This window comes from Harpia harpyja, chromosome 17, assembly GCF_026419915.1.
Source record: "Harpia harpyja isolate bHarHar1 chromosome 17, bHarHar1 primary haplotype, whole genome shotgun sequence".
NCBI classification, from domain to species: Eukaryota; Metazoa; Chordata; class Aves; order Accipitriformes; family Accipitridae; genus Harpia; species Harpia harpyja.
Window position 1 is genome coordinate 7,916,926 of NC_068956.1, and position 23,139 is coordinate 7,940,064.

General features: G+C 43.4%; 1 protein-coding gene across 4 annotated transcripts; it reads right to left on the reverse strand.

The window, feature by feature from the left end:
* Nucleotides 1–150: 150 nt before the first annotated feature.
* Nucleotides 151–21,763, reverse strand: ANKRD42 (ankyrin repeat domain 42). 4 transcript variants are annotated; one of them, XM_052812234.1, is made up of 12 exons: nt 21,647–21,763; nt 18,620–19,973; nt 16,930–17,037; nt 16,499–16,618; nt 15,766–15,901; nt 12,095–12,295; nt 10,996–11,121; nt 8,736–8,841; nt 7,942–8,117; nt 7,408–7,534; nt 4,450–4,655; nt 151–934 (listed from the first exon to the last, which is right to left on the reverse strand). In XM_052812234.1, exons 2-12 carry the CDS (start codon nt 18,806–18,808, stop codon nt 843–845), a joined length of 1,587 nt encoding a protein of 528 aa, XP_052668194.1. In that variant the 5' UTR covers nt 18,809–19,973; nt 21,647–21,763; the 3' UTR covers nt 151–842. The 4 variants fall into 4 exon arrangements, 3 of the variants coding, with proteins under 3 accessions (XP_052668194.1, XP_052668196.1, XP_052668195.1); XM_052812236.1 differs by lacking the exon at nt 21,647–21,763 and having other exon boundaries at nt 151–938; nt 4,511–4,655; nt 18,620–18,783; nt 19,818–19,894; XM_052812235.1 differs by lacking the exons at nt 151–934; nt 4,450–4,655 and having other exon boundaries at nt 7,528–7,612.
* Nucleotides 21,764–23,139: the final 1,376 nt, after the last annotated feature.

Consider the following 23,139-nt stretch of genomic DNA (forward strand, 5'->3'; position numbering starts at 1 on the left):
GTTTCCTTTGGTAACTAAGGAGAGGACAGATAAGGATTCAAGCATTAGCAAATTAACCTTTAGGTGCAAGGATTTCTTATTAAAATCAAAACTCTCAAAATACTATGCAGAATGAGGGTTCCAAAGGGAAAAAAATTTCACAATAGCACACATGAGAAAGAAATCTTTATATGTGAAGTCATGAAATGTTTTTTAGGCATGGAGGAGTGGTCAGGATTGCCGTTTCTAACCACAACATGCCCCAGAGCCCAGTGAACTCTTCAGCCCCAAGTTAGACTCGGAGGCCCACCACTGCGGTTCATCTGGCACCTCACGGAGGAGTCAGTTCCTGGCTTATTTAGGATGACTTGAAGATGAAAATGAAGGGGCCTGGCACCTGTCTGCAGCTGAGAAGTACTTCTCCCACAGACTGTATTCTGGTTCCACACTGAAGGTCCTATCTGATTATTTTAGGAGGTAAGGTGCTTTTTGGTTTTTTCCCCTCCTAAGGTAGTAGTACAAAATAGATCCATAGGGGTTACTTTTTTCTGACCTAGGAGGCCCTATGACATTGCTGCAGTTAACTCTTGAAATGTCACCTTATAATTTGCAAAGCTGTTGCTAAACTACTACCTGGACAGGAAGAGAAGTTTTTCTGCCTTTTTTTTTTCTCCCCCTAATAAAAAATGCTGCTGCTGTGATTTAAAAATATTTTCTATCCCAGAGAACTAAAAAAATAGTTCATTGAAATGAAGAGAACCACAACTCATCAGTGGAGCTGGGCTATGCAAACACTTTGCATTGTGTAGAATATTGCCATTCTACCTCCTCAGTCTGCCTGCCCCTCGTCGGAGGTTCATTCCTCAGCGCAGTCTCACAAACACTCGTCCAGGGCTGCAGGCTGGTTTCTTCTTTACCTTCTTTTTCTCTTTGCAAGCCTTGGAGATGGTCTCAGCTTCCTGAAACAAAGGATACTGCAGCCATTAAATAGCAATCAATCACTTAAACCTGCTACCTCATAAGACAGGATTTAAAAGTACATGGCTTTGAGTAACCGCAGAATGTTGTGTTCAGACTGAAGCTGAGGGCAGAGCATAGTCCCAGGGCATTGGATGACAGTCACAGCAGGGTAAAATTTGAAGGCCCCTTGGTTGTAGCAGTCACTCAGAGCAGAAGTTTCTGAAAACAAACTTGCCTCAATAGAAGTTGTCTCCACTCCCAGCTAGTAAACCTAATGCCCAACTGGACTTTTTCAGACTGCTGCTGGTAAAAAAACTGACAACAGCCACTCTTCCACCTTAGAAATGGGGGACTCTATGCCATAGTTGTCCTAGATTTTTAAACCTGCCAGGGAACTAGAATGAGTAACGTCTTAAAGCAAGCTGTGGAAGTAGAAAGTTGCTTTTCTTTCCAGGGTGGAGGCACCTGTCTGGCTGGAGGTTCTCGGCAGCATGGAAAAGACCAGTCCCAAAGGATACAGTGGAAAGCCAAACAGCTGAAGGAGCATCACAGCTTGTATATGGCAGTGGGGGAAGTGGGCACAGGCTAAAGGAAAGGGAAAAAAGGCCCAGGAGGGCAGGAAAGGTGCAGAAACAATCCTGCAAGGGGGGTAGAAGAGAGATGGAAAGAATTGCAGTGTGGTTGTGCCAGACCACATTCTGCTGCTCAAAGCACACACAGGTGTGCGAGAAGGTAAGCTGTGAAGCCAGCACCCTGCACAAGTGTGTGACACAGGCACCGTAGCAACCTGAAGGCCTCGCTGCTTTGAGTTGCAGCAATTGAATACCATCTGGCCACGCTGCACACGCAGCCATGCTGTGTTAGCCTGGGATCAGATGACAGCAACAGAAGGACTAAAATTCTTGGGACAGAAATTCCTCTGTCCTTCTCCAAGGATGTGCAGCACAACACAGTCCACAGCTCCTGCTCCCAGCTGCAGAGGGGTGGCATCACCTCTGCTCTCAGGGGGCCTGAAATGCCCGAGGCATTTCAACGGCCAAATCCACACACGGCTTAAATGGTAACAAAATCGAGCTCTAAGTGCTTGTTTCCTGCTCAGAGCATCCATGGAGCATTCTTCCCCATCACACTCTGGAAAAGGACCATTATACAATAGGGACGTTCCAAGCACCTGGGCCTCATTCAAACCTGGCTGAAGAAGGCGGTAATGTTACCCCTTTTATCCAGCAACCCAATTTCTCCTCCAAGAAATATGTAAATGTTTCATGTGAAGCACAAGCCAGCTCCCCCCTCCTGCATGATTGCCCTAATAATCAGCTTATAAAACTGTTTTCTCTCACTTGTTCCCTCTGGACCAGTGCATGTTGAAACACAGTGGTCACACTGCACAGCTGCCAGCAGGGGAATGAACATGGCTCCATCTCAGAAAAGCAGATGTTGTCCCGGTTAGAACATCCCCCCGGGATGGGGATTCTCAGCTCCTCTAGGCAGAGGAAGGAGGTAAATCCGAGTTGTCCACTTTGTCAGTGACTAGAGTCCTTGCCTGACTTTTATACTGGTTATAGCAGGGCCCTACAAACAGTTACGGTCAAGGCAGTGCAATGGTCAAAGAAGTTAAGTGAAGCTCCGAGAACAGCAATGAACAGCCCAGGCTGGCAGGGCCGTGAGCCTTTTCCACTGGCTGTACCTTTGGAAGAACCAGCAGTGTTACTGCACACCAGTTCCCACAACGCATTGCAGGAGGAATTCAGGGGCCTCACCCAAGGCTGCCAATTGACTGGATGGCAAAGATCTGAAAAACGGGGTCTTGACTGTCACATCAGTTTGTAGGAGTTATGTGACAGGGAAAGGTCTGAAATGCCAGCTCTCCTGTCCCCAAAATCAGCACGTAAACATCTGATCTATCCTCAAGATCTGATTTTTAAAAAAGCTACAGTTCTTCTGTCTTTGCCTGCTAAGCCAATCAATGGTTCATATTGCATCTCCGTGCTGTCAGCAGGCTTGATAATTAAGACGATAGCAGATGACACATGAGAACATTCACTGAAGTCAGCCACTGCACACAGCAATACAGTACTGTACTACAGTTCTCCACCAACTCACTTCCCAGTCTGGTGTAAAAGGGAAGAAAACAAACCAGTTCTGAAGGAGAGTTTTCAAGCAAAAGAAATATCCTACAACATGTGCTGCGATTGCTACAAACCATGCAGGTGGGGGTGAGGTGTTGACATATCAGGTTGAAATCTGATGTGAACAGCCAGAAAGGTGGCCTTGTTAGGAGAAAATTACTGAATGGAAGAAACTGCCTGCTGAAAAATACTGACAAAGAAAATGTCTGCCAGCCTGGGAACTGTGAGGCTGGAAACTAGAAACATCCTTGAAAAGTGCAGCTGGCCTCTTTGAAGTACAGCTGTGGTACCTAGAAATCAGAAGCATCCTGAAATACCACCAATAAGCACAGAAACAAGGGACTGTAAAGGCAATTTATTGTCTGAAAAGGTGGAAAATACTCTGGAAAAACCAAAAATGGTCTGAAAGAACAGAAACCTCATCATCTATTGGCTGTTACAGGTGAAAAATAGGAAATTAGAAATAGAAACACCAGCATCTATTGGCTGCTTGCAGTGGTGGTGTCCTCCACTCTCTTATGTCTCTATGACATAAAAAGGACTTAATTTTTAATCCAAAATGGAGCCGCTCTCTCTGAGAACTTCCCATGCTGCACATACTTTTCCTTTCCTGAACAGGCTGAATTCTCCACACAAACTTTCTGTGAGATCCTGCACTCTCATTTGGGATGCCTGGCTGACTCCAGACTGTGATGCAGATTATCTTTGAAGTGAGACCCTGTTATTTTCTTGATCCCCTTCTGGGCCCACTTTTGGGGTTCAGTTTGTCCTCCCCTCTGGGATGGTTTGGCCCCTTCTGAAATCTCTCTAACTCAGTTCATACTGATATTATATATCCTTATAGGTAGTCAATCAGAAGTACATCAGCTATTATATTGTTGGTAAGTTTGCTTCACTAATCCTAAATTTGTAGTAGCCTGTAATAGTATATACCTACTTGGTGGTATTTGTGGTAATCTGTAATAAAAGTAGAGAAATTTAGAGAATAAAAGCCTCTGTATCCTTGTGGATTACAGAATCTTACAAACCCACAGCTGTGATTCAACACCCACAGGCCAGGTAGCCATTTAGGTGGTGATAACACCTCTCCTGAAGCACTGGTCCAGTCTCAGATGATACCAGGTACCAGCCAAGATGAACTGTCAGGCACTGTATATGCAGCATGGAAGTACTCAGGGACCAGTCCACTCCCTTTTGTTAATATGAAGAACATCAGTGCTTCTCTGCCAGGGTATAAAGAGAAACTGATATCCTTTCACAGCAAAGACTGTCAGGATGTGACAAAGGCTACTCTCACTTCAGTGTCCCAAGCTAAAAGCTCCTAACACCTTTACTCCAGTATTTGCTAGCACCATGCCTGAGAATCTTAGTGAGAACATACATGCACAAGCAACAGGCAGTAGCTGCTGTCCCACGCACTGGGGAGTTTGTGTGGCACTCACCACAGGGACAGCAGGGGGAATGCGGGTCTTCTCCAGGCTCTCCCTAAGGTGGCTTATCTCAGCACGGTAGTCATCCAGCTGGCTCTCCAGCTTCTCCCGCCTGACTCGCTCATATTCCAGCTGGGCCTCCAGCTCCCTCACAGCCCTGCCAAAAGCAAAGGAGACAGAGCATGAAGCACATCCAAACCTGCCCTGGTTACTCCATGTGGTCCTGTGCCTTTCCTAAGGAACAGGTTAGTCACCGCAGAAAGCAGTGCAGTACTCCTCACGCCAACTGTGCTGGGGTGAGCTACAGTATGCTCCTGCCTCAAGACCCTTTATAACAGCTCTAAACAACTGTTTTTCCTTCTTCGCTGTCAGCTGTGCTCAGCGCAATCTGACCACGAGATGGAGACGTCTTCCCACACACTGAGCCAGACGCTAGGGTCTTGGGTAGGCTGTAACCCAGGTCCATCTCCAGCTGCGGAAGAGGGAGACGTGCCCGAGGAGCAAAAAGGCTAGTATGAAAGAGAGAAAAAGCATAAAACTGAGATTCCGGAGGGGTCAGGGGCAGATTTTTCGTTTACATCATCTGGTGCCTCTACATCCTTCCTATTGATTGGCTTAGCCACAGATGAGAAATACTCAAATGACAGCCTGCATGACACAAGGGAAACTGAAGCACTGGCTGATAAACAGTTGCACAAGATCTCATCGGTCCCACCCACAACGGCTCCTAAATTAATTGAAATTCCTGGAACTGGTTAGCTGAGACATAATTCACATATATTCTTATTATAACAGCAATTGACCTCAGCAACTGAGTCATCTGGAGTTGAGCTGGCTCTCCTCTGTATCAGGATAAATTAGCACAGCCACAAAGATGGAAGATTGGTAAAAGGAAAAGGGAGATGTCTGCCCTGTGGATACAAACAGCAGGGCAGGAAACCTCTCAGCAAGAGCTGCTGCTTTTCCCCGACTGAAGTACTCCTGACTCACGCAGCCCAAAGCTACCAGGCTGTATCATCAGCCTTACTGTCACTGTAAGAATGGCCTGTGCTTATGCCGGGAAATCAGTGCTCAGGGGGAACAGGCTGGCTTCTCGCATGCTTCAGATTAATGAGACACAGCTCTAAAACTGTGTGGCACACACATGGTGGCATTTTTTTCCATGCAATGCAGCCTAGTCAAAGCAAAGCACTGCGCAGTGGTTCATAACAGGCCTCTTGTAGCCACCAAACATGGACTAAAGCAGGAATTTTCAAAATCTGCTACAGTAGCCTCCCCCAAGTGGCAACTTCTGCTTTTCATCTAGCAAAATGGTGTTGTCATTAAATATGTTTAAATAATGAGGTTTTCTGGCATACGATACAAGCATCTTGAGGTTTATCCACAGGTAGGTACCCTGAGAAGGGTAGTAGGTATGCTGAGAAGCAGTATTTCCATTTCAAAAGGACAGTGTGGAGCTAGGGATGCTTTCTGGCCTGCACAGGTGAGAGACCCTTCAGAGACCCTCACTATTTTTCTAGTTTAGCTGCACATGCCACAGAAAGCAAAATCCCTTAAAGACCCTTAGCAGAGCCCTCTAATCAGCACTGCTAGCTTTTGAGTAGCTGCTCTATCCAAAATGAACTCTACTTTCTGCCATTAGTCAACACTGACTTTTCCATCATTGCAAACAGATTTCTCTGACCTTCCAACGTAGGCATCAACATCTGAGCTGGTCACCCTCCTCCTTTAAAGCCAGGAGAAATACTTCTAGAAGTGATGAATCTCATCCTGAAGTACCTATCTAATTATGCCCTGAAAGTGCCTACACCTCTCCAGGAAGTCTAAAAAGGAGCTCAAGGTAACTAACTCGGATGCAGACATCTACATTGCAGACATACCAAGTTAAGGAAGATGGACTTTTAGCCTGGGCTGAGTCAAAGGGTGATCTGGAACCAAAATAAATCCTGACCTCAGTTTCTTGGCTCGTATATGGTAAAACGAACTACTTTTAATTCCAATCTGTGACACCTATTACCTGCTCCATATCTACACAGACTGGTAAGTCTGTTGTCTTCCTGATGGCATACAAGCCCTCTGGATACAGACTCCTCTCAGTGACCAAATAAAGACAGTGGTTTGGGGTGGTCCAAACACATATCAGACGTGGTTATCTAGAGAGACTGAGAACAGTGGGTAGCCAAATCTTTCACAGGTAGAGGTGGAGACAGGGCTGTCTTTTGGATGCTGCATTATAGTTTAAGCTCTAAATCTTTGATAGACAGAAGGGCTTTTCTTTGAAACTTAGACAGTCTGCCCATCAAATCACCTGACCAATTTAACAGAACCCTTTCATTTAATAGAGACCTTGAGAATTAGACAGACATTATGAAAAGTGCTTCACATGCAAGGGCAGGTTTGCTGAGATTTCTTTTTTCTGTGGTCTGGATATGAGCTAATGCTTTCTTGAGCACGGAAATATATTGCCCTTGACACAGAAATGTAGCAGGTCATTGAATAATTTCTGCTGTATATGCACTTCCATCCAAGCCATGCTAAGACTAATGCCTTTTTCCAGATTTATTAAAGTGCATACATGTATTTGGCATCCTCAATGCAAACAAAACAGCCAGGACTTATCAGACCTACTGCACTTATGCTGCAAGAAAACCTGAAGGCCAAAGAGATGATCTTGCACAAGAAGTGTGGACCCATCAAACACACGTTGTGCTGTGGGGCTGATCCTGGTGGTAGAAGTTTAGAAATGGTCAGAGAAACTGCTGAAGTCCATTTCTTTTTGGCCTGGCTAAAGTTGTTAAGTGGAAAAGACAGAATGGCCAAAACAATTTCAGCATAATTAAGTTAGCCTTAAAGAAGGCTTTAAAACAGGCCTCACAGAGTTAAACATTAGCAGGGCAAATTAACCTTACTTCTCAACTTCCCTTTCTTCTTTTTTCATCTTCTTCTCCTCTTCAGTTATTCCTCCCAGCTGTCTATAGTTGCTGTAGGCAATTTCTAGAAGTTGCTGAAGTTCCTGAATCTTGCGATAGGCCCTTACTGTAAGACAGAGTTCCCCGGGTAGGTAAAATGCATGGAGAAGACGTCATGCTGGAATCCAGTAGTCCGGAAAATAGTCTCACAAACACAGCAGAAATCACACCACTCAGCAAATACTGAGCTACACCCAACACCCATGCAGCTAACAGATCTCAAAAACAAGTAGCAATCCAACAGGGTTTCACCAACATGGCTTAAAACAGTGTAACCATTATGTTCTGATTGCCCCCTGCTATGCTTTCTAATTTTCCACAATTTGTTTGAATGCTCAGCAGTACAGATATCCTGTCAACTCTCTCATCTTACAACGAAAAAGTCACAGCGGTTGGCAGAAACTGTGCAACTAGGACTATAATGTCTTGAGACCAACTTTTTCAAATAAGGAGTGATGGAAAGACAGTGCTTACTGCGTGCATTCCTTTTGTCTGCTTTATCCAGTGTTAAATCTTCTTTGCTATCTGTACTTCCTTCCACACCATGTCTTTCAAAAAACTTTATGTTGTTCGCATCCAGTTCTTCATCACTAGAGTTACTGTCTCCAGTTCTTCGTGTCAAAAGTTCCACAGCTGCCAGATGGGCAAACCTGCACAGAGAACAGTTAACCTACACTGAAATATCACCATCGTCTGGAAAAATGCATGTGATAGAAGCTCTCTGAAACTCTTCATGTTCCTATTTATCGGAGGGGCTTTCAGGATTAAAGGAAGCACTGGTACACAAACTGTGAGCAGCTAATCTGCTTTTTGTAGTATTCTGATAGCATGAGCTCTGCCTCAATGGAATCTTATGAGAATGACTCCTACATCAGAGGTATCTTTTGCTTTGCAGGATTTCTTAATTGAATCTCATCAGACACTGCATTATTTTTATTAATGCAAAAATCAGCTGGCCTTTGCTACTTCCCATTTACTTTGTACAGCAAACCGTAAGCATACTGGCTCACAACTTCCCTTTGGCAGATCAGCTAGTTTTCATCTTTTATGTCTGACCTTGCTAAAAAGAAAAAATTAAATTAAGTGAAAATTAAAACCTTTTATAGCTACAATACAGCTTTGCTTATCACTCAGAGCTGGAATTTATGGGCCTGATCTGTTCTCACTCCATCACTGAAAATCACGATTAATTCCAACAAAGTTGACATTACATTGATATATAAATAGTAAGTAAATAAATGACAGAGCTACAGGATATGTACTGCTACCTCTTGGCTACATCCTTTGGAGTCTCTCCAGCATCATTTGTAATGTCACAGTCAGCTCCCATTTCAATCAACCACTGTAAGCAATGGACATGCCCCTGTCCAGCAGCTAAGGGAAGGAAGGTGCACACAAGTCAGTCTCGTGGTTTAACCCCAGCCAGCAACTAAGCACCACGCAGCCGCTCACTCACTCCACCCCACCCAGTGGGATGGGGGAGAGAATTGGAAGGAAAAAGGTAAAACTCGTGGGTTGAGATAAGAACAGTTTAATAGAACAGAAAGGAAGAAACTAAAAATGATAATAATAGCAATAATAAAATGACAATACTAATAAAAGGATTGGAATATACAAAACAAGTGATGCACAATGCAACTACTCACCACTTGAGGACCTTTGCCCAGTTACTTCCTGAGCAGCGATCCCCCCAGGCCAACTCCCCCCAGTTTATATACTGGGCATGATGTCACATGGTATGGGATACCCCTTTGGCCAGTTGGAGTCAGCTGTTCCAGCTGCATCCCCCCCCAACTTCTTGTGCCCCTCCAGCCTTCTTGCTGGCTGGGCATGAGAAGCTGAAAAATCCTTGACTTTTAGCATAAACACGACTTAGCAACAACTGAAAACATCAGTTTGTTATCACCAGTCTTCTCATACTGAATCCAAAACATAACACTATACCAGCAACTAGAAAGAAAATTAACTCTATCCCAGCCGAAACCAGGACAGTCAGTTATATACAACTGAAGTGTTTCAAACCTAAAATGTCCTTCTCTTGTCATTATTTGACATGCCAGAGGTTGGGTTCACTAAGACACCACAAGGGAGATACTATTTTCAAGAGAAGCCTATACGTCAAGATGCTCAAGTCACACGGGTACACACAGTTTTGGGGAAGATCATGCAATGTGGTTTTGTGACACTTTCTAGTTCCAGAAATTTACTGGCAACTCTTCCTGGACACAAGTTAAACTAAACTTGCCCAGTCTCATGCGCTGAGCATGAGACACACAAAAAACTGCTGCCTCATACTCTCTTGCAGTAAGGCCTATATGTCACAGATTTGCAGCAAAGTATTGTCACCTCTCTCTGGCTTTGGGCTCCCTTATATCAGACACAGCTGGTTGCCCCAATCTGTGGTGTGTGGTGCTGTCTCATGGAGGAGAGAAGCCAGGGCTTTGTGCTGGAGCTATAGGTACATCATTTCTCGGGCCAGTCCCTCAAGGCAATACTTCTCAGCTGCAGCCTAACACAAGAGCTTTGCCTAGTCATATGATCTGGCATGGCTACTGCTCATACCCTATGGTGCCAGGAATGATGTCTTCCATATGGAAGATGGTATTTGGCATGTCTAGCTGAAACCTGCAAGCTGTTTTTCTCAAGAAAGGATAAACCCATTTCTTGACACCACCCCCTTTGGATGTTTGCCGTATTTGTTTTCTCACTGAGATAAGGAAATGAAATTACAATATCAGCCGTAGTATTTCCCCATAACACCAACATTGCATGTAAAGATTGGGGATGAAACAATTATAGGTTAGCACCATTCCAAGAAAAGAGGGTGGGAAAGAATGTAGAAAACATTTTTTAAATCCCTGCATATCAATTTTTTTAATGAGAACTTCAATTATGTTTTTAAAAATTCTACCATTTATATCTAGTCAAAAAGAATTGTGGGAAATAGTGTTAAAAGCATATTACAAAAATACTTCCCTCCTTCTTCCCTCTCCTATTTCTCTCTTCAGGCATTACTATGAAACCGCCCAAACACAAGGGGACCATTTTTCTGTAATGCTAGCACTCCACTATATATCAAGGTATTAGATACCAGAAGTTTACCTTCCTTCACAGTGTCCTACCAAATGACTTTGTTGTGGTTTTTACAACACATTTCCACAGTACTGGTATGTTCAGTAAGTAAAGGCCCAGGCCACAATACAGATCATTCTTATACCTAGCTAGCCAATGTTTCTAAAAGTCACATCTCGCCTGATAAAAAAAACTATTTAGTTTTCAGTTCAGATGTTGTTCCCTCTTTAATATAAACTCTTCTTTCTTTACTGCAGCTTGGTTATTTTGTTTTTAAAGTGACACCTACACGCACATACATCACAAAATATGTTTTTCAGGGTTGCCCTTTCAAGCCCTCAGGAAATGAGATGCTGTTTTTCATGAAGTTTATCTGATGAGCAGCCACTTGAAAAACTAAGTAAACAAGTCAGCAACAAACAGTAACAAGCTGAAACACAGATCATAATTACTGACCTTTGTGCATGAGAGTAGATCCCTTATCATCCCGCTCATTAATATTGATTACTCCACTTCTCACTAATCTTCTAAGCACTAACAAATCCCCTTTGAAAGCAGCGCAATGAGCTGGGAAAGCTAAAACTGAAAATGAAATGCACATGTTTCCAAACAGATGCCAGTAACTCCACTAAACATGCTTGTATTTGTCTCTAATGGCTTGCCTCTCCTTATAGCAACTAACGCATGGTCACTTCATAGCTGTATTTAGCAAGGTTAATGCACCCTTAACCAGTTAAAATGCAGCTGCATAACTAGCACTGTTCATCATAGACTTGACTAAACATCTCTTGGTTATGGCTACAGGCATCTTATACAGTGAAGAGATTAATTTCATAAACCTGAAATAACAAGTATACCTTTGTTTTACAGTTGATGTTGTATGACTAGTGTTAACTGGAGTCGTTTGCCTGTTGAATTCCATAGTCTAACCAAATATATAAACTATTTTACTTCTTCTTGCTTAAAAACTACCCATATAATTTGATTTTTCTAGTTATTTTTTATAGACAGGGATTACTGACATATATACATATGTGTATAATGAAAAAAGACTAGCAGATAAGGGCAGTAAGTGCCTAGAAAAAGTAGAGAGGTGAAGGTGCAGTTCTCCTTAGAGACCTTGCCACACTTCCATCCTTCAGCTGTTCTGACTGCAGTAGTATTGCTGGTTAGCAAGTAACCTTAATTTCAGTGGAACATTTCCAGGCTAAGTTGCTATTCAATGCAAGTAAGGGATTCTGAGCAGGCAAATCTGCAAACTTATTAAAATTATACAGTTTTTCTGGATCTCTGCTGGAGTCTAAGAACATGGATAACTTGGTATTCATAATGCAACACAGTGTGACAAGTTTTATTTTGATCGTGGGTAAACCCAAGACATTTATAAAATCACATTGAGTATCCCAGCCTTCAGCTATTAGTAAGCATTGAAAAGAACAGCTCTTCCTTATATTGGTAATTTAAATGTTAGACTTCTGCTCATACAAGTTTTCAGAATCAAGCATTTCTATGGAATTACAATGCCTGTTTTAACAGTATCTTGATCCATACTCACCTTCCTGTGCCTCTGGATGCTCCCCCTCTTTTTCCACACCATCAATATATTGCAGAATATTATCTTTATAGAACCGTTCAGCCAAGTCCCTTGGAGTCTCTCCTTGGTCATTCCTGGCTTTCAGTGTGTGCATGACACTGGCCATTTTACTGACCAAGAACTTAAAGCAATGCAAGTGTCCTTCCACTGCTGCCAGATGAGCTATAAGACAAGGTGAAACAAAGTATGTTAGAGCAGAGCACTGCTGCCCACCAAGAAAGTAGTGCTCTCACCACTAGTTACATCTAGCTCATCTACCAGCGCTTGAGCCACCCAACAAGTAGGAGCAGCCTCAGTTGAATAGGGGACGTTCAGCTCCTAACCAGGACAGAGTTCAGCTCTATGCAAAGGAGGCAAAAGAAAGCTGTCAAGGATAGGATGTGCAAAAAAGACTCCCTAGCAGAGCTGATTGCAGCAGACAACACAACATTGCCAAGAGACCACTGAGCACTAGCTAGGAGAGTGCACTGCTGGGGTCTCATCGTCCCCATGAACACAACTCTCACTCCTCAGCAACTGTCTGACTTCCCCATCCTAGGGATACTCATTACAGAGGGCCAGCAAGCAGTGTCCTTGATTAGGAGTTAAAGCCATTTCTGCTTTAGTCCCACCTCTACTGTGCCACCACAAATGAGCTGCATCACACCCTCAGTTACCCCATCCGTAAAATGGGGACAGTGACATTCACTTTACTAGTGAATTTAGTGAAAATAAAGTATTTGAAGGTACATCCCATGACAGAGGCTTCTATTCATGGTACTTCTATTATATGTTTTTTCCTTCAACTGTTGTAGACAGTTGCTGTGTGCAGGAGCTGCTCAACCTCACCATGGCAATGACTGCTTCTCTGTGGGGGTCAAGTGTTTCCTGCCTCGTCCTTCAGGCTACACTGAGCTTTAATTATTTAATACTACTAGAGTGTTGGGTCTAAAACAAAGAAAGATGTACAAAACGTGCTCATTATTTTGAAATAAGTAATATTCTGTAGTCCTGTTAATGGGAAGAAGCTGCCAAATAAATGCTTATTACATGTTATCACTCCATGAAAATGCTCTGTAAAAGCTGGCTGATGTTCTACAGGCAAAAGGGTTAGTTTGTCTCCAGGTAAGAATTTCATTATCTTCACAACTTATAAGCAATGTACCCAGAACCAAAAAAAACCCATGTCACTTAATTCTTGGCACATTCAAGTTCTCGACTGCAAACCATCCACAGCTTTCCAGGGCGAAATTGCTCTAAAAGGTGATGGATATTGGTTTTACAGCACAATGACAATACTTAGGTACAGATGATTGCTAAAATGTAACACAACAAAATCTGAGCTTCACTGAAATCAGGGCAGTTTTTCCCATTGTCTTAATTTTATTCAGTTAGTTACTCAGGGATAAGTGAGAAGAAGAGGTAAAGGTAAGTACTGATTACTAGTCAGCTGGTGAAAAACTGCCTCAACTCTTCCAAATCCACTTTCAGATACCTAAAATCTCAGGGATAAAACTTCATCTTTTGGGATGAAACTTTTATTTTTTAATCAGATGTCTGTCCTGTGCAGAAAGCAGTCAGAAAAGCTCAATGTTTTCTGCAAAGATGGCAAGGGGAAAATAGATTAGAGAGTTGTATTCTGTCCATGTCTTTTCGCACAGTTTCAGTGGGATGCTGTAGAAGACACATAAAGGAGCTTTTCATAGGTGGCTCTTAACCTGTGTGTTTCTTAGTACCTAGTGCCCAACATCTAACTGTGCTGTACCATCCTCGGGCATGCTGAGCACTTGGCAGTTGAGACTAAAGCCAAAGGGTACTGTGACGTTAACAGAAAATATGCAGCTTAGTGCCAAGAACTTTAAAAAACCTTGTCTCAGGCATCACAAATAGGCAGTGGGTAGTTGGTGTTGGCATCCCAACTTCTCTGTGTTTCCTCTTGCCTTTTATAAAACCAGGCTAACACTATTCGCTCTTCTCAAAGACACAAGTGAAAAAACAGTGTCTGTGAAAAATTCACATGTTGCACTACGATTAAATTAATATTATATTTAGAACGGGTTTAACTAGTGAGCAATGAAAGAAGCACGGATATGGCCAAAAAACAAATACAGAGAGAAAACAAAATGTTGAATTAATGAGCTCAGCCCATTCTGTACACTGAATGAGCCACAGTTCTTCCCCCAGATTAGCATGCTATAGGTAATTAAAGCCTCTACTATAACACACACATGCAAAAGATGCAGCCAAGTTTTAGGTGTATGGCATCGCAACCTCAGTAAATTTCTTTCAGTATACTGTTAGGAAAAATTATAGCACTGTGCAGCTAATCTTGAAGCTGAAATATGTAAAGATGATTTAAGTTCACTTTGCTGTTTCAGAAGCTGAGGAAAAGCTGATCTGTACATCACACCACTTTATTAATCTTTTACTAGCAGTGTTCCAAAGCTTTTTCTTTCCTTTGGATGATAATACGATCAAATGAAACAGAACAAAGGCTGGAGGATCAAGCTTCTGTAGATGTCAAAATAACAACAAAAACAATTTTCTACTAACCAGTATATACAGAGCATTTAAGTAGAACTGTGCTAGCATTTGCCACCTCTTCATAACAGTCTGTTACCAGGGAAGTGTTCCCAAATGCAAATAAAGCTACCTTCTACACTGCCACCAGGACGCCTAACATCATAACCCCTTATTGCTAATACACCAGATGTTCTGCTGGGATGCAAGAGCCAGGTTTGCAAAACAGAACATAGGTATCAGTTTATGAGGTAAGTGGTGCTTAACAGAGGGTAAAAGATTTTAAGAAGGGATTTAAAAAGGTAACTCTAAACAAGTTATAGAGAAAAAAAAATACGCTAATTGGAACAAATAATGTGACAAACCACAAGAAGGAAAATGCTAAAAGGGAAAGGATGCAATGAAAACCCAGAATATGAACAATACCATTCAACTTACAGAGGATACTGAGGCAGGGGGGTGGTAGGCAGAGGGACACTGGAGAAACTGTGAAGAGCAAGGAATAAACACTGCCCATTTTTTGTGCTAAAGGCAACTATGCTTATGATTGTGAAAAGAGTACAGATTACACATAATACAGAAATACCAGCATTCCAGAAATCAAGATGAAGAAATTACAGGTAAATGAGAACAAGGGTTTTACCAAACCATTTAAGAAATAGTGGGATACAAAAACCTGCATGTGAACATGCCAGAATCTGATCACACTGGCACAGCCATTAAAGCCTGGCACAAATTCAAAAAGGAGCATATAGCAGCTGAAACTGCCTCCTGCTCCACCTACCCTTCTCCTGTGACCTCCATTGGCACACATGCTCCATCACGTGCATAGGAGATGCTGCCCACCTACACAGCGCTCTCAACCAGGCTCAGCCTGCTCCCTATTCCAGCACCCATGAGCTCGGATCCTTCCCAGCAGCAGCAGGAGGTGAATAGGATACTGTCACCGACAGATAAATACTTTGGATTTTGTAATTCCCCCCATCATTATAAAAATGGAATAACTATGTTGATTGCATGGAATCAAATACTAAATGCTGCTGGTGTACATTACTTATAATTTGCTATAATTATCACATAACACAGCAACTGTAAACCAAAGGTTAAAAAATGTATGAGTTATCCTGATATACCTGGAAGGTTTCCATTGTTATCCACATCATCTATACATGCTCCCCATCTAATAAGAAGCTGCAAACACCCCAAGCGACCATGAAAAGCAGCATAATGAACAGGCTTCCAGTCATTCCTGTCTGAAACATTTACATTCTAAAATAAAAGCAGCAGGTTAATTCGTTCATTAATGAATCTTAGACACAAGACAATTTTATAAATAGGAATCAGCTGTTCATTGTGTTAAATCATTTAAATCAAATAACGTTTTTCAAAGTCCATGCCATGTATGCAGTTCTCATTCCAAGATAGGTACTTTTCACAGGTTCTTGGATTTATTTAAGTAACACACATATAAAAGGTGCATTTTTAGACATACTTCTATCACTGCACTGGTCATTATTCCTTAAATATGCATCTGGAATAATATTTTTTTTTTAAGTTTATGTCTCCTTTACTATAGAAGGTTCGTACAATTGCAAAAAATCACAACCACCACCACAGCACCTGATCTTCATTTAATGACATCCTCAGTGGAATGTGGTTTACTCACATTATTGATTCTCTCTAGATTTTTTGATCATTTCCCTAATGTATCTTACAATAAAAAAATGGAAATTTACCCTAAAAATAAATTCACCAACAGTAATTAATCTACAGTCCTAATTCTCAGTTTAAGCTAGGGAAAGTTTTGTTTGGAAAGATACCAGACTTTGGCTCTGCACTAGGGAACTGTGGGTAAAAGCCTCTCACCGCTCCACTTCGCAGTATGGTTTGTAAGGTGTAAGACTGCCCATGGGCTGCAGCTAAGTGTGACGGAGTGCACCCACGATCATCTTGAGCTTCTGCATTTGCTCCATTTATTAACAAAGCCTAAAAGAAATGCAAAGCAGAAGTTCAGTTCACAAGCTGAAAAAGCAAACATTGCCTAGCAGGATGACTTGAGATGATCAGGAGTATAACTCTGGGCTGACCTCAAGGCCCTGACACTACACAAAGAAAGCAGATAGCGCAAATGAGTGCACTGGTTTTAACAAGAGTGAATTGATTCCAGATGTAAAGACATCAAGATAAGATACTCATAGCACCATTAGGAGCTCTCTCAGATGGTCTTCATCATGAATTTGTCCAAACTGAAGGTCTGCCTTACTTACTTTCACTCGAGAGTGAATATTTATACGTACCTGCATGCAAGCATCCTGACCTCGGATAGCCGCAAGGTGAGCTGCTGTCCAGCCTCTGACAGTTACATGTGTTGTATCAGCTCCATGCCAGAGCAACCAGTGAAGGCACTGCTCAACCAAAACCAAAGTTTTTTATTTAACTATCCTATCATGTATCTGAGGCACATTTTAACTACAATTTATCAGTTGATGTTACATTTCAAAACAGTATCAGAATACTTCATTATGGAAATATGACACCCCCAGAGCATGCCTAAGCCAGATACTTGTGTATTAGGAAGTCACAGTTAAGTTATACTTTCCAGGTTTCACCCAAGGGTACAAAAAGTGCAAATAACATACTAATTCAGACCCTAGCATTGATTTTAGAGTATGGCTTCTTAATTTTACTCTTCCAGATTGGAAATGTAACCTGTGAGAGTATTCACATGGCATGAGGTAAAAGCATTGGAAAAAACAACGCAAACATGCTGATTTGAATTCCAGCTAAAATTACTGGCAGGAAAAATACCATGAAAGAAATTTAAAGCCTCATTTAATTTATTAGGCTCCTTAGGCATACGTAATCCCATCTTTCTTCTCATCCTTCCACAGCCTAGTTTTGTTTTATTCACCCTTTTTTCAGCAGATATTATTGCTTGCAATGGAAAGCTTTATGGGTTATCCAAAAACAGCTAGAGGACCAGTTAAAACTTTTTATTACATATTATTATGATTTATTATCTTCTTTTAGGTCAGCCTACAGCTCCGGTTCCTCCACTGTTTCCACCAAGGAGCTTAGCGACAAATAGATGACAGATAATTCAATAAAGTCTAATACATTGATTAGAAAGTCAGAGAGTCAAATGAAAAATGGCAGAATTTATAGAGGCAGAAAAGGGTGGGTAAGCAATCTATTTTTAGGGTTCACAACATGATGATCAGCATTTTCTTGACAGTTTCTGTACATTCCAGAAACAGCACTGCAGTTAGTATTTCTTGAGTCAAGCAAGAACTTTACATTCTTTCCTTTGGGACATGAATTTTTATATGGTTATTCATGGCCTTGTTGCTTCAAGGTTAGATCGCTTTAAAGATTGTACAAGGAGGCTGCAACAAGAAGGTGAACGTTGTGCTGAATACAGCAGTTCAGTTCTTCTGGACGTTCAAAACATTCTTGCAAGCACCTGCTGATTTCTCCATCAATATTCAACGTTTTCATTTATTAAAATAAAATGTATTAGGACTGTTTCTATAGAGAATGAGGCATGGGACAGGACATTGATAAACAGAATGAACATGTTTTCATGTTACTTCTCACCTGTTTCAATCACCTTCAGAATATTTTACACATCCTACAGGATGTTCTAGGTGTCCCAAGAGAAGGGGAAAACAGAATAGGGACAAAAGAAGGTCGTGAGTCTAGAAGGAAGACCATAGGGCACACTTTGCTCAGAGTAAGAAAATCACTGATTTTGTAAAATGTGGCAACGTTGACTATATAAACTGCCTGGGGCTTCAGAAAGGCAAAATGAAAACCTAAAACACTGTACTTCTGCTCTTGTTGAATATATTTAATGAGAAAAACAGGCAGAGATTAATTGATTTAGCTTGACCAAAGCTAGCAGGTTTGTGTCCAGCCTTTCCCAAAGAAGGAAAACATTAACTTATAAAAACCTTGCTGTGTGTGAACACTAACATAATGTTTTACCTCCAGACTTCCACAGTGCGCCGCACAGTGCAACGGTGTGAATTTGTGAACTAAATCCACCTCATTAATACCAGTGCCACTTTTTATCATTGATGCAAGCTGTTCTACATCACCAGCTTTCACTGCCTCGTGAACACTAGTACAATTTTGCTTCTTCTTGACAGCTAGTGAGGAATAAGAAAAGGGCATTAGTCAGTTCAGCAACATTTAAAGAGAGAGGAAATAAGTGATGAATCAAAGAAACATCAGAGTGTCAGCTTCACAGGAACCAACCAAGATGTTTGGAGTAATGTATGAGATTGAGATTCCTCTCAGCAGGGATCCGAAGTCACTTCTTCTGTTTGTCAGAAACAGAGCAATATGCAAAAAAAAATGAGACAGCCATGCCCCCTCCAGCCCCAATAAAGGGCTCAAAAGAGTAAGACCCAGAAGAAAGATGACAAGAAGCACAGCAACAGCAGGAAGCACAACTACTCCATCTATGTATGCAAATGCTGCAGCAGGTCCACCCCAACACTGGCTCTCTTCCAGAACCGTAGGCATCACAAACTCTTTCATTAATCACATTTTCAAGTACGAGACCAGGGAGGCTTCTCGCTTGGACCAACAAGCTTTCAGCCATCACTTCCCAGGTGCTCCACATGGCCATGCTCCTACTGCTGGCTGCCTAAGGACTTGGCACAGCATGGCATATCACACTGGAGGGCACCAGAGCCTTCACCAAGTGAGCGTACCGCGTAACTGCTCTTGACTGAGCTGCACAGATCAGCTTCAACACAAACTGATGTCAAAATTAAATCTGATGTAGAAAAGCAGTTCTTTATACAATGTGTTAGTCATCCTGTGTTGCTCTCTTGCTAGAACTGCCTGATATTTTGCTCCCACCAAAGTCAATAACATTTTCACTGACCTCAGTGGCACAGAATCAAACTCTAAATGTAGAAGCAGCAGGGTCAAAAAAAAAAAAAATCCATCACCAGGCTATGGGATCAAATAACTTGTGTTCTCCTTCAGGCCTTTCCACTAATTAACTACGTGACTGGAAACAATGGGCGTTACATATTCAAACCCCCTTGCAGCACCCTGATATCTTGCCAGAACTTGTAAACAGAAATATATGTAAGTAGATCTAATGGCTGAGGGGGCGCTAACTGAAGATAGCCAAGCATAAGAGGAACCTGAAACAATTAGTAATCACCTTCTAGAGCAGTCATCATTCCAGTACCAAAATGCACTAACACTGTTTCATTAGATTTCACGCTGTCAGAAGTCTTGAAGAGGTGGGATACTGTTTTTCAAGTCAAGCAAGCATGAAAATGTAGGTCTTAAGGTATTAGTGCCTCAGCTTCTCCACCTACAGAGAAGAAATGGTAGTAGTAGTAGTTAAAATCGTTACACAATTTGAGATAAAAAATATTAAAGAATATAAATAAGATATTGCATGAACGTGTTTGTGATACACATAAAAAACTACTAAATATGGTTAAAAACAGCCTTTGCAGTTTACCAGTGCTGATTTTCATGTGATTTGTAGCGTGATAGTAGTGCTCAAGCAGATTTGGGGTTACCACAGAGAAGAAAAGAGGGCTGAAGCTGTTTCTGTAATCCAGGCTGACAGTAACACACCCCGTGCTGTAACACACCACTTGGTCTCGTGGCTGTGTATCTCTCCATTTCCACCTCCCCCAGCTAAGCAGTCTGGATCGCTGCCCTGCGCAAAGCGGCTTCAGTTAGGAACCGGGACTCCATCATGCAAAATACTGTATGAACAAACAGCAGCAGCATAGAAACACAGAATAATTCAGCTTGGAAGGGACCTCAGGAGGCCATCTAGTTCATGTTTCCAAATAATATCTAAGTATGTTTTGTAATTTGTTTTTTTAAAGAGACAGTATCACCAGGACATAGTTTTCCCACAAGGGAGCCATTTCTCATTATGCCAAGTGAGGGTTACAGACTTCAACACAATTATACAGACTTACATCAGAGGAAGATCTGGCCAATTACACTACTTGCCAATGTACTAATGTGTTTAACACAATGTTCCAGTGCAGCAAGTTCAAGGTAATCCATACTTTTTTTTTTTTTTATCCAGAAGAAAAGCAAACGACAAGGCCTGCCAGCAGAGTGGATTTGTCTCCCTTCTCCCTCTGGAGACCTACAACTGTACGGAGATCAACGCCAAGCGCTGTTGCACAGTTTCTTGGTGCAGGCCACCACGAACAAGCCGAAGGCAGCTGCCCTGGGACTGAAGTTCAGTAAACAGCTGTTAACATGAATTCTGTAAAAAATATGTTTGAAAGTGAAGGACAGGTTCTATAATTTTAGTGCAATTTTTTATCAGAACTGTTATCAAATGCTCATTGGACGTTCTAAGAGAAAACTCCTTTGCAGAAAGAAATAAGACGGCATTTTGAGACGAGTACCTGCCCAAAATTCATTGAAAGAAGTGAAGCGAAGAAGCATATGGCTCAGAACGGGGGAAAGAGACAATTTTAGATTTTCCAGTATTTCTGTAACACAACCCCCCCCCCCCGAGTCCTATGCAGCACGTCCTGGCAGCAGCTCCGGGGGACGAGGGGAGGCTGCCAGCCCCAGCCAGCCCAGGCTGCAGGCGAAGGCCGCGCTACTGGGCCCCGTGCGGGGGTAACGCCACCAGCTCGGGAAGCGCAGGCTCGGCCGGCTAAGCCTGGGGGTGACGGCCGCCTTTCCCCGCATGTTTGGCGAATATTGAGCAATCTCGGCATTTCGTGCGGGTGCCGGCGGAGCCCCCTTGTCACAGACGGGGGGCGTCCGGGCAAATCAGGAGAGCCAGAGCCGAGGGAGCGCGGCCGCGGGCGGGCCCCGTTCCCCCTCCGCGCCATGGCGTCGCCGCCCGGCGGGGCTTTCCCCTCACGGCCCAGGCGGGAGAGGCGCCGCTGCGGGGCCGAAGCTGCCGCCGCGGCCGTGCCCGGGGGGCAGCCGGGGCTGGCCCCAGCCCTGAGGGAAGGACGGGGGGAAGAAGGAGCGCGGGCGAACCAGTCTCACCGGCCGGAGGGGGAGGCGGCACGGCGGCGGCCGTCGGCATGGCGGCTCCTCACAGCAGAAGCGGCCGGGAGCCCGCCACTCTCGCCGGGAGCCTGCCTCGCTCGCCGCACCCTCCTCCTCCTCCTCCCAGCGCCCGACGCCGCAGAGGGGTTGCTATGGGCACAGTGCGCGATTTCCCCGGGCTCGCCGTCCCTACGGGCGGGCGGCGGCAGGAAAATGGCGGGCAGGGCGGGAGAGGCGGCGTGTGCCCGCCGGGGGCGGCGGCGAAGGGGCAGCCATGGCGCCTCGGTGGGCGAGGGGAGAGCGCGGGGCCGGGGCGGCGGAGCCCGCTCTCCCTCGGCGAGGGAGGGCTGCCCGGCGTATCGGGAGGTGGGGTTCATCCGATTGAGCTGCAGTACAGTTGCCTGTGGATGGCTGTAGCGCATGAGGGGCAGAGTAGCAGGGAAAGGATGGCGTGGGGAAACTTGCGTTGCCGGGTGGTGCTTTTTGGCACCTTTTTGACAGCCCTGGGCTAGTGTCTTCGTGGCATTCCCCAGGGAGAGGTGTAACAAGTATCTATTCCATCTTTGAAACCATCAGCGATGTATTGACCAAGAGGTGTTTAACCTGTTTATGCTCTCTCTGCAGGATCATCAGACTCCAGTCACGATTTGTATGTTTAACCCTCTCTCTGCACCAAGATGTTCACAGGGTACAAGGGGATGGGTTTTCTTCCTGCGGTTACACAGTCCTGCTCCTCAGACCCCTTAGCCAAAACCAGCTGGTGCCTTTTGATGGGGCAAAAAAAGCACCCTGCATTTCCAGAGTCCTGCTTCCAGGCAGGATGAACCCTTCCCAATCAGATTTACAGGTGCACATTGATAATTACACAGACCAAGTAAGGTCCATTTAGAGCTTAGCTATCCTTGTCATTAGAAAGTTGCCATAAATCCTCCTGCTGCAACTTGCTGGTCTCCTTTTGTTCTGTCCCTCGTAGACAGAGTAATTTGTTCTAACAGCCTTCTACATGTTTAAAGACATCACCTCTCTGCTCAGTCTCCTCTGAATTTCGGTGTGTATGATTTAGAAGTTTGCAGTATTCCAGGACACAAAGTGTCAATTGGGGCCAAGCCTACGTCCCTTCCCTGGGAAGGAGTTGCAACAAGTAACAAGAGTTAACTCCCCACAGCACAGCACAGCCAGCAGCCACACACACCACCTTAAGGACTGATTCACCCCTCATCAATCTCCTAAGTATTTTTGTTCCTCTAGACTTCCTCTGAAAGGTATTTTTAAGGCTGGCATCTAGAACTGGGCACACTCACAACTACAGCTACAACCTTAATATGAGAGTCAAGTAGTTATTCACATCTTAAAAACTGCTTGAAGCCTGACTGTGAAGATGGGAAGAAGTGTTGCAGCCAACAGCAAAATCACCTTCACAGCTGATAATTTCTACTTACATCATACACTAAGGGTGAATTCCAATCCTCCAAGTATCCTCGCTGCAAGAG

Bases quoted from the DNA above. Each gene is read 5' to 3' on its own strand.
- ANKRD42 (XM_052812234.1), bottom strand. From the start codon at position 18,808: ATGCCCTTTTCTTATTCCTCACTAGCTGTCAAGAAGAAGCAAAATTGT. The intron at 17,038-18,619 runs GTAAAACATTAT...TTGGTTGAGCAG, and splicing joins CGCACTGTGGAAGTCTGGAG to TGCCTTCACTGGTTGCTCTG. The intron at 8,118-8,735 runs GTAGCAGTACAT...TTCTCTGTGCAG, and splicing joins CCAAAGGATGTAGCCAAGAG to GTTTGCCCATCTGGCAGCTG.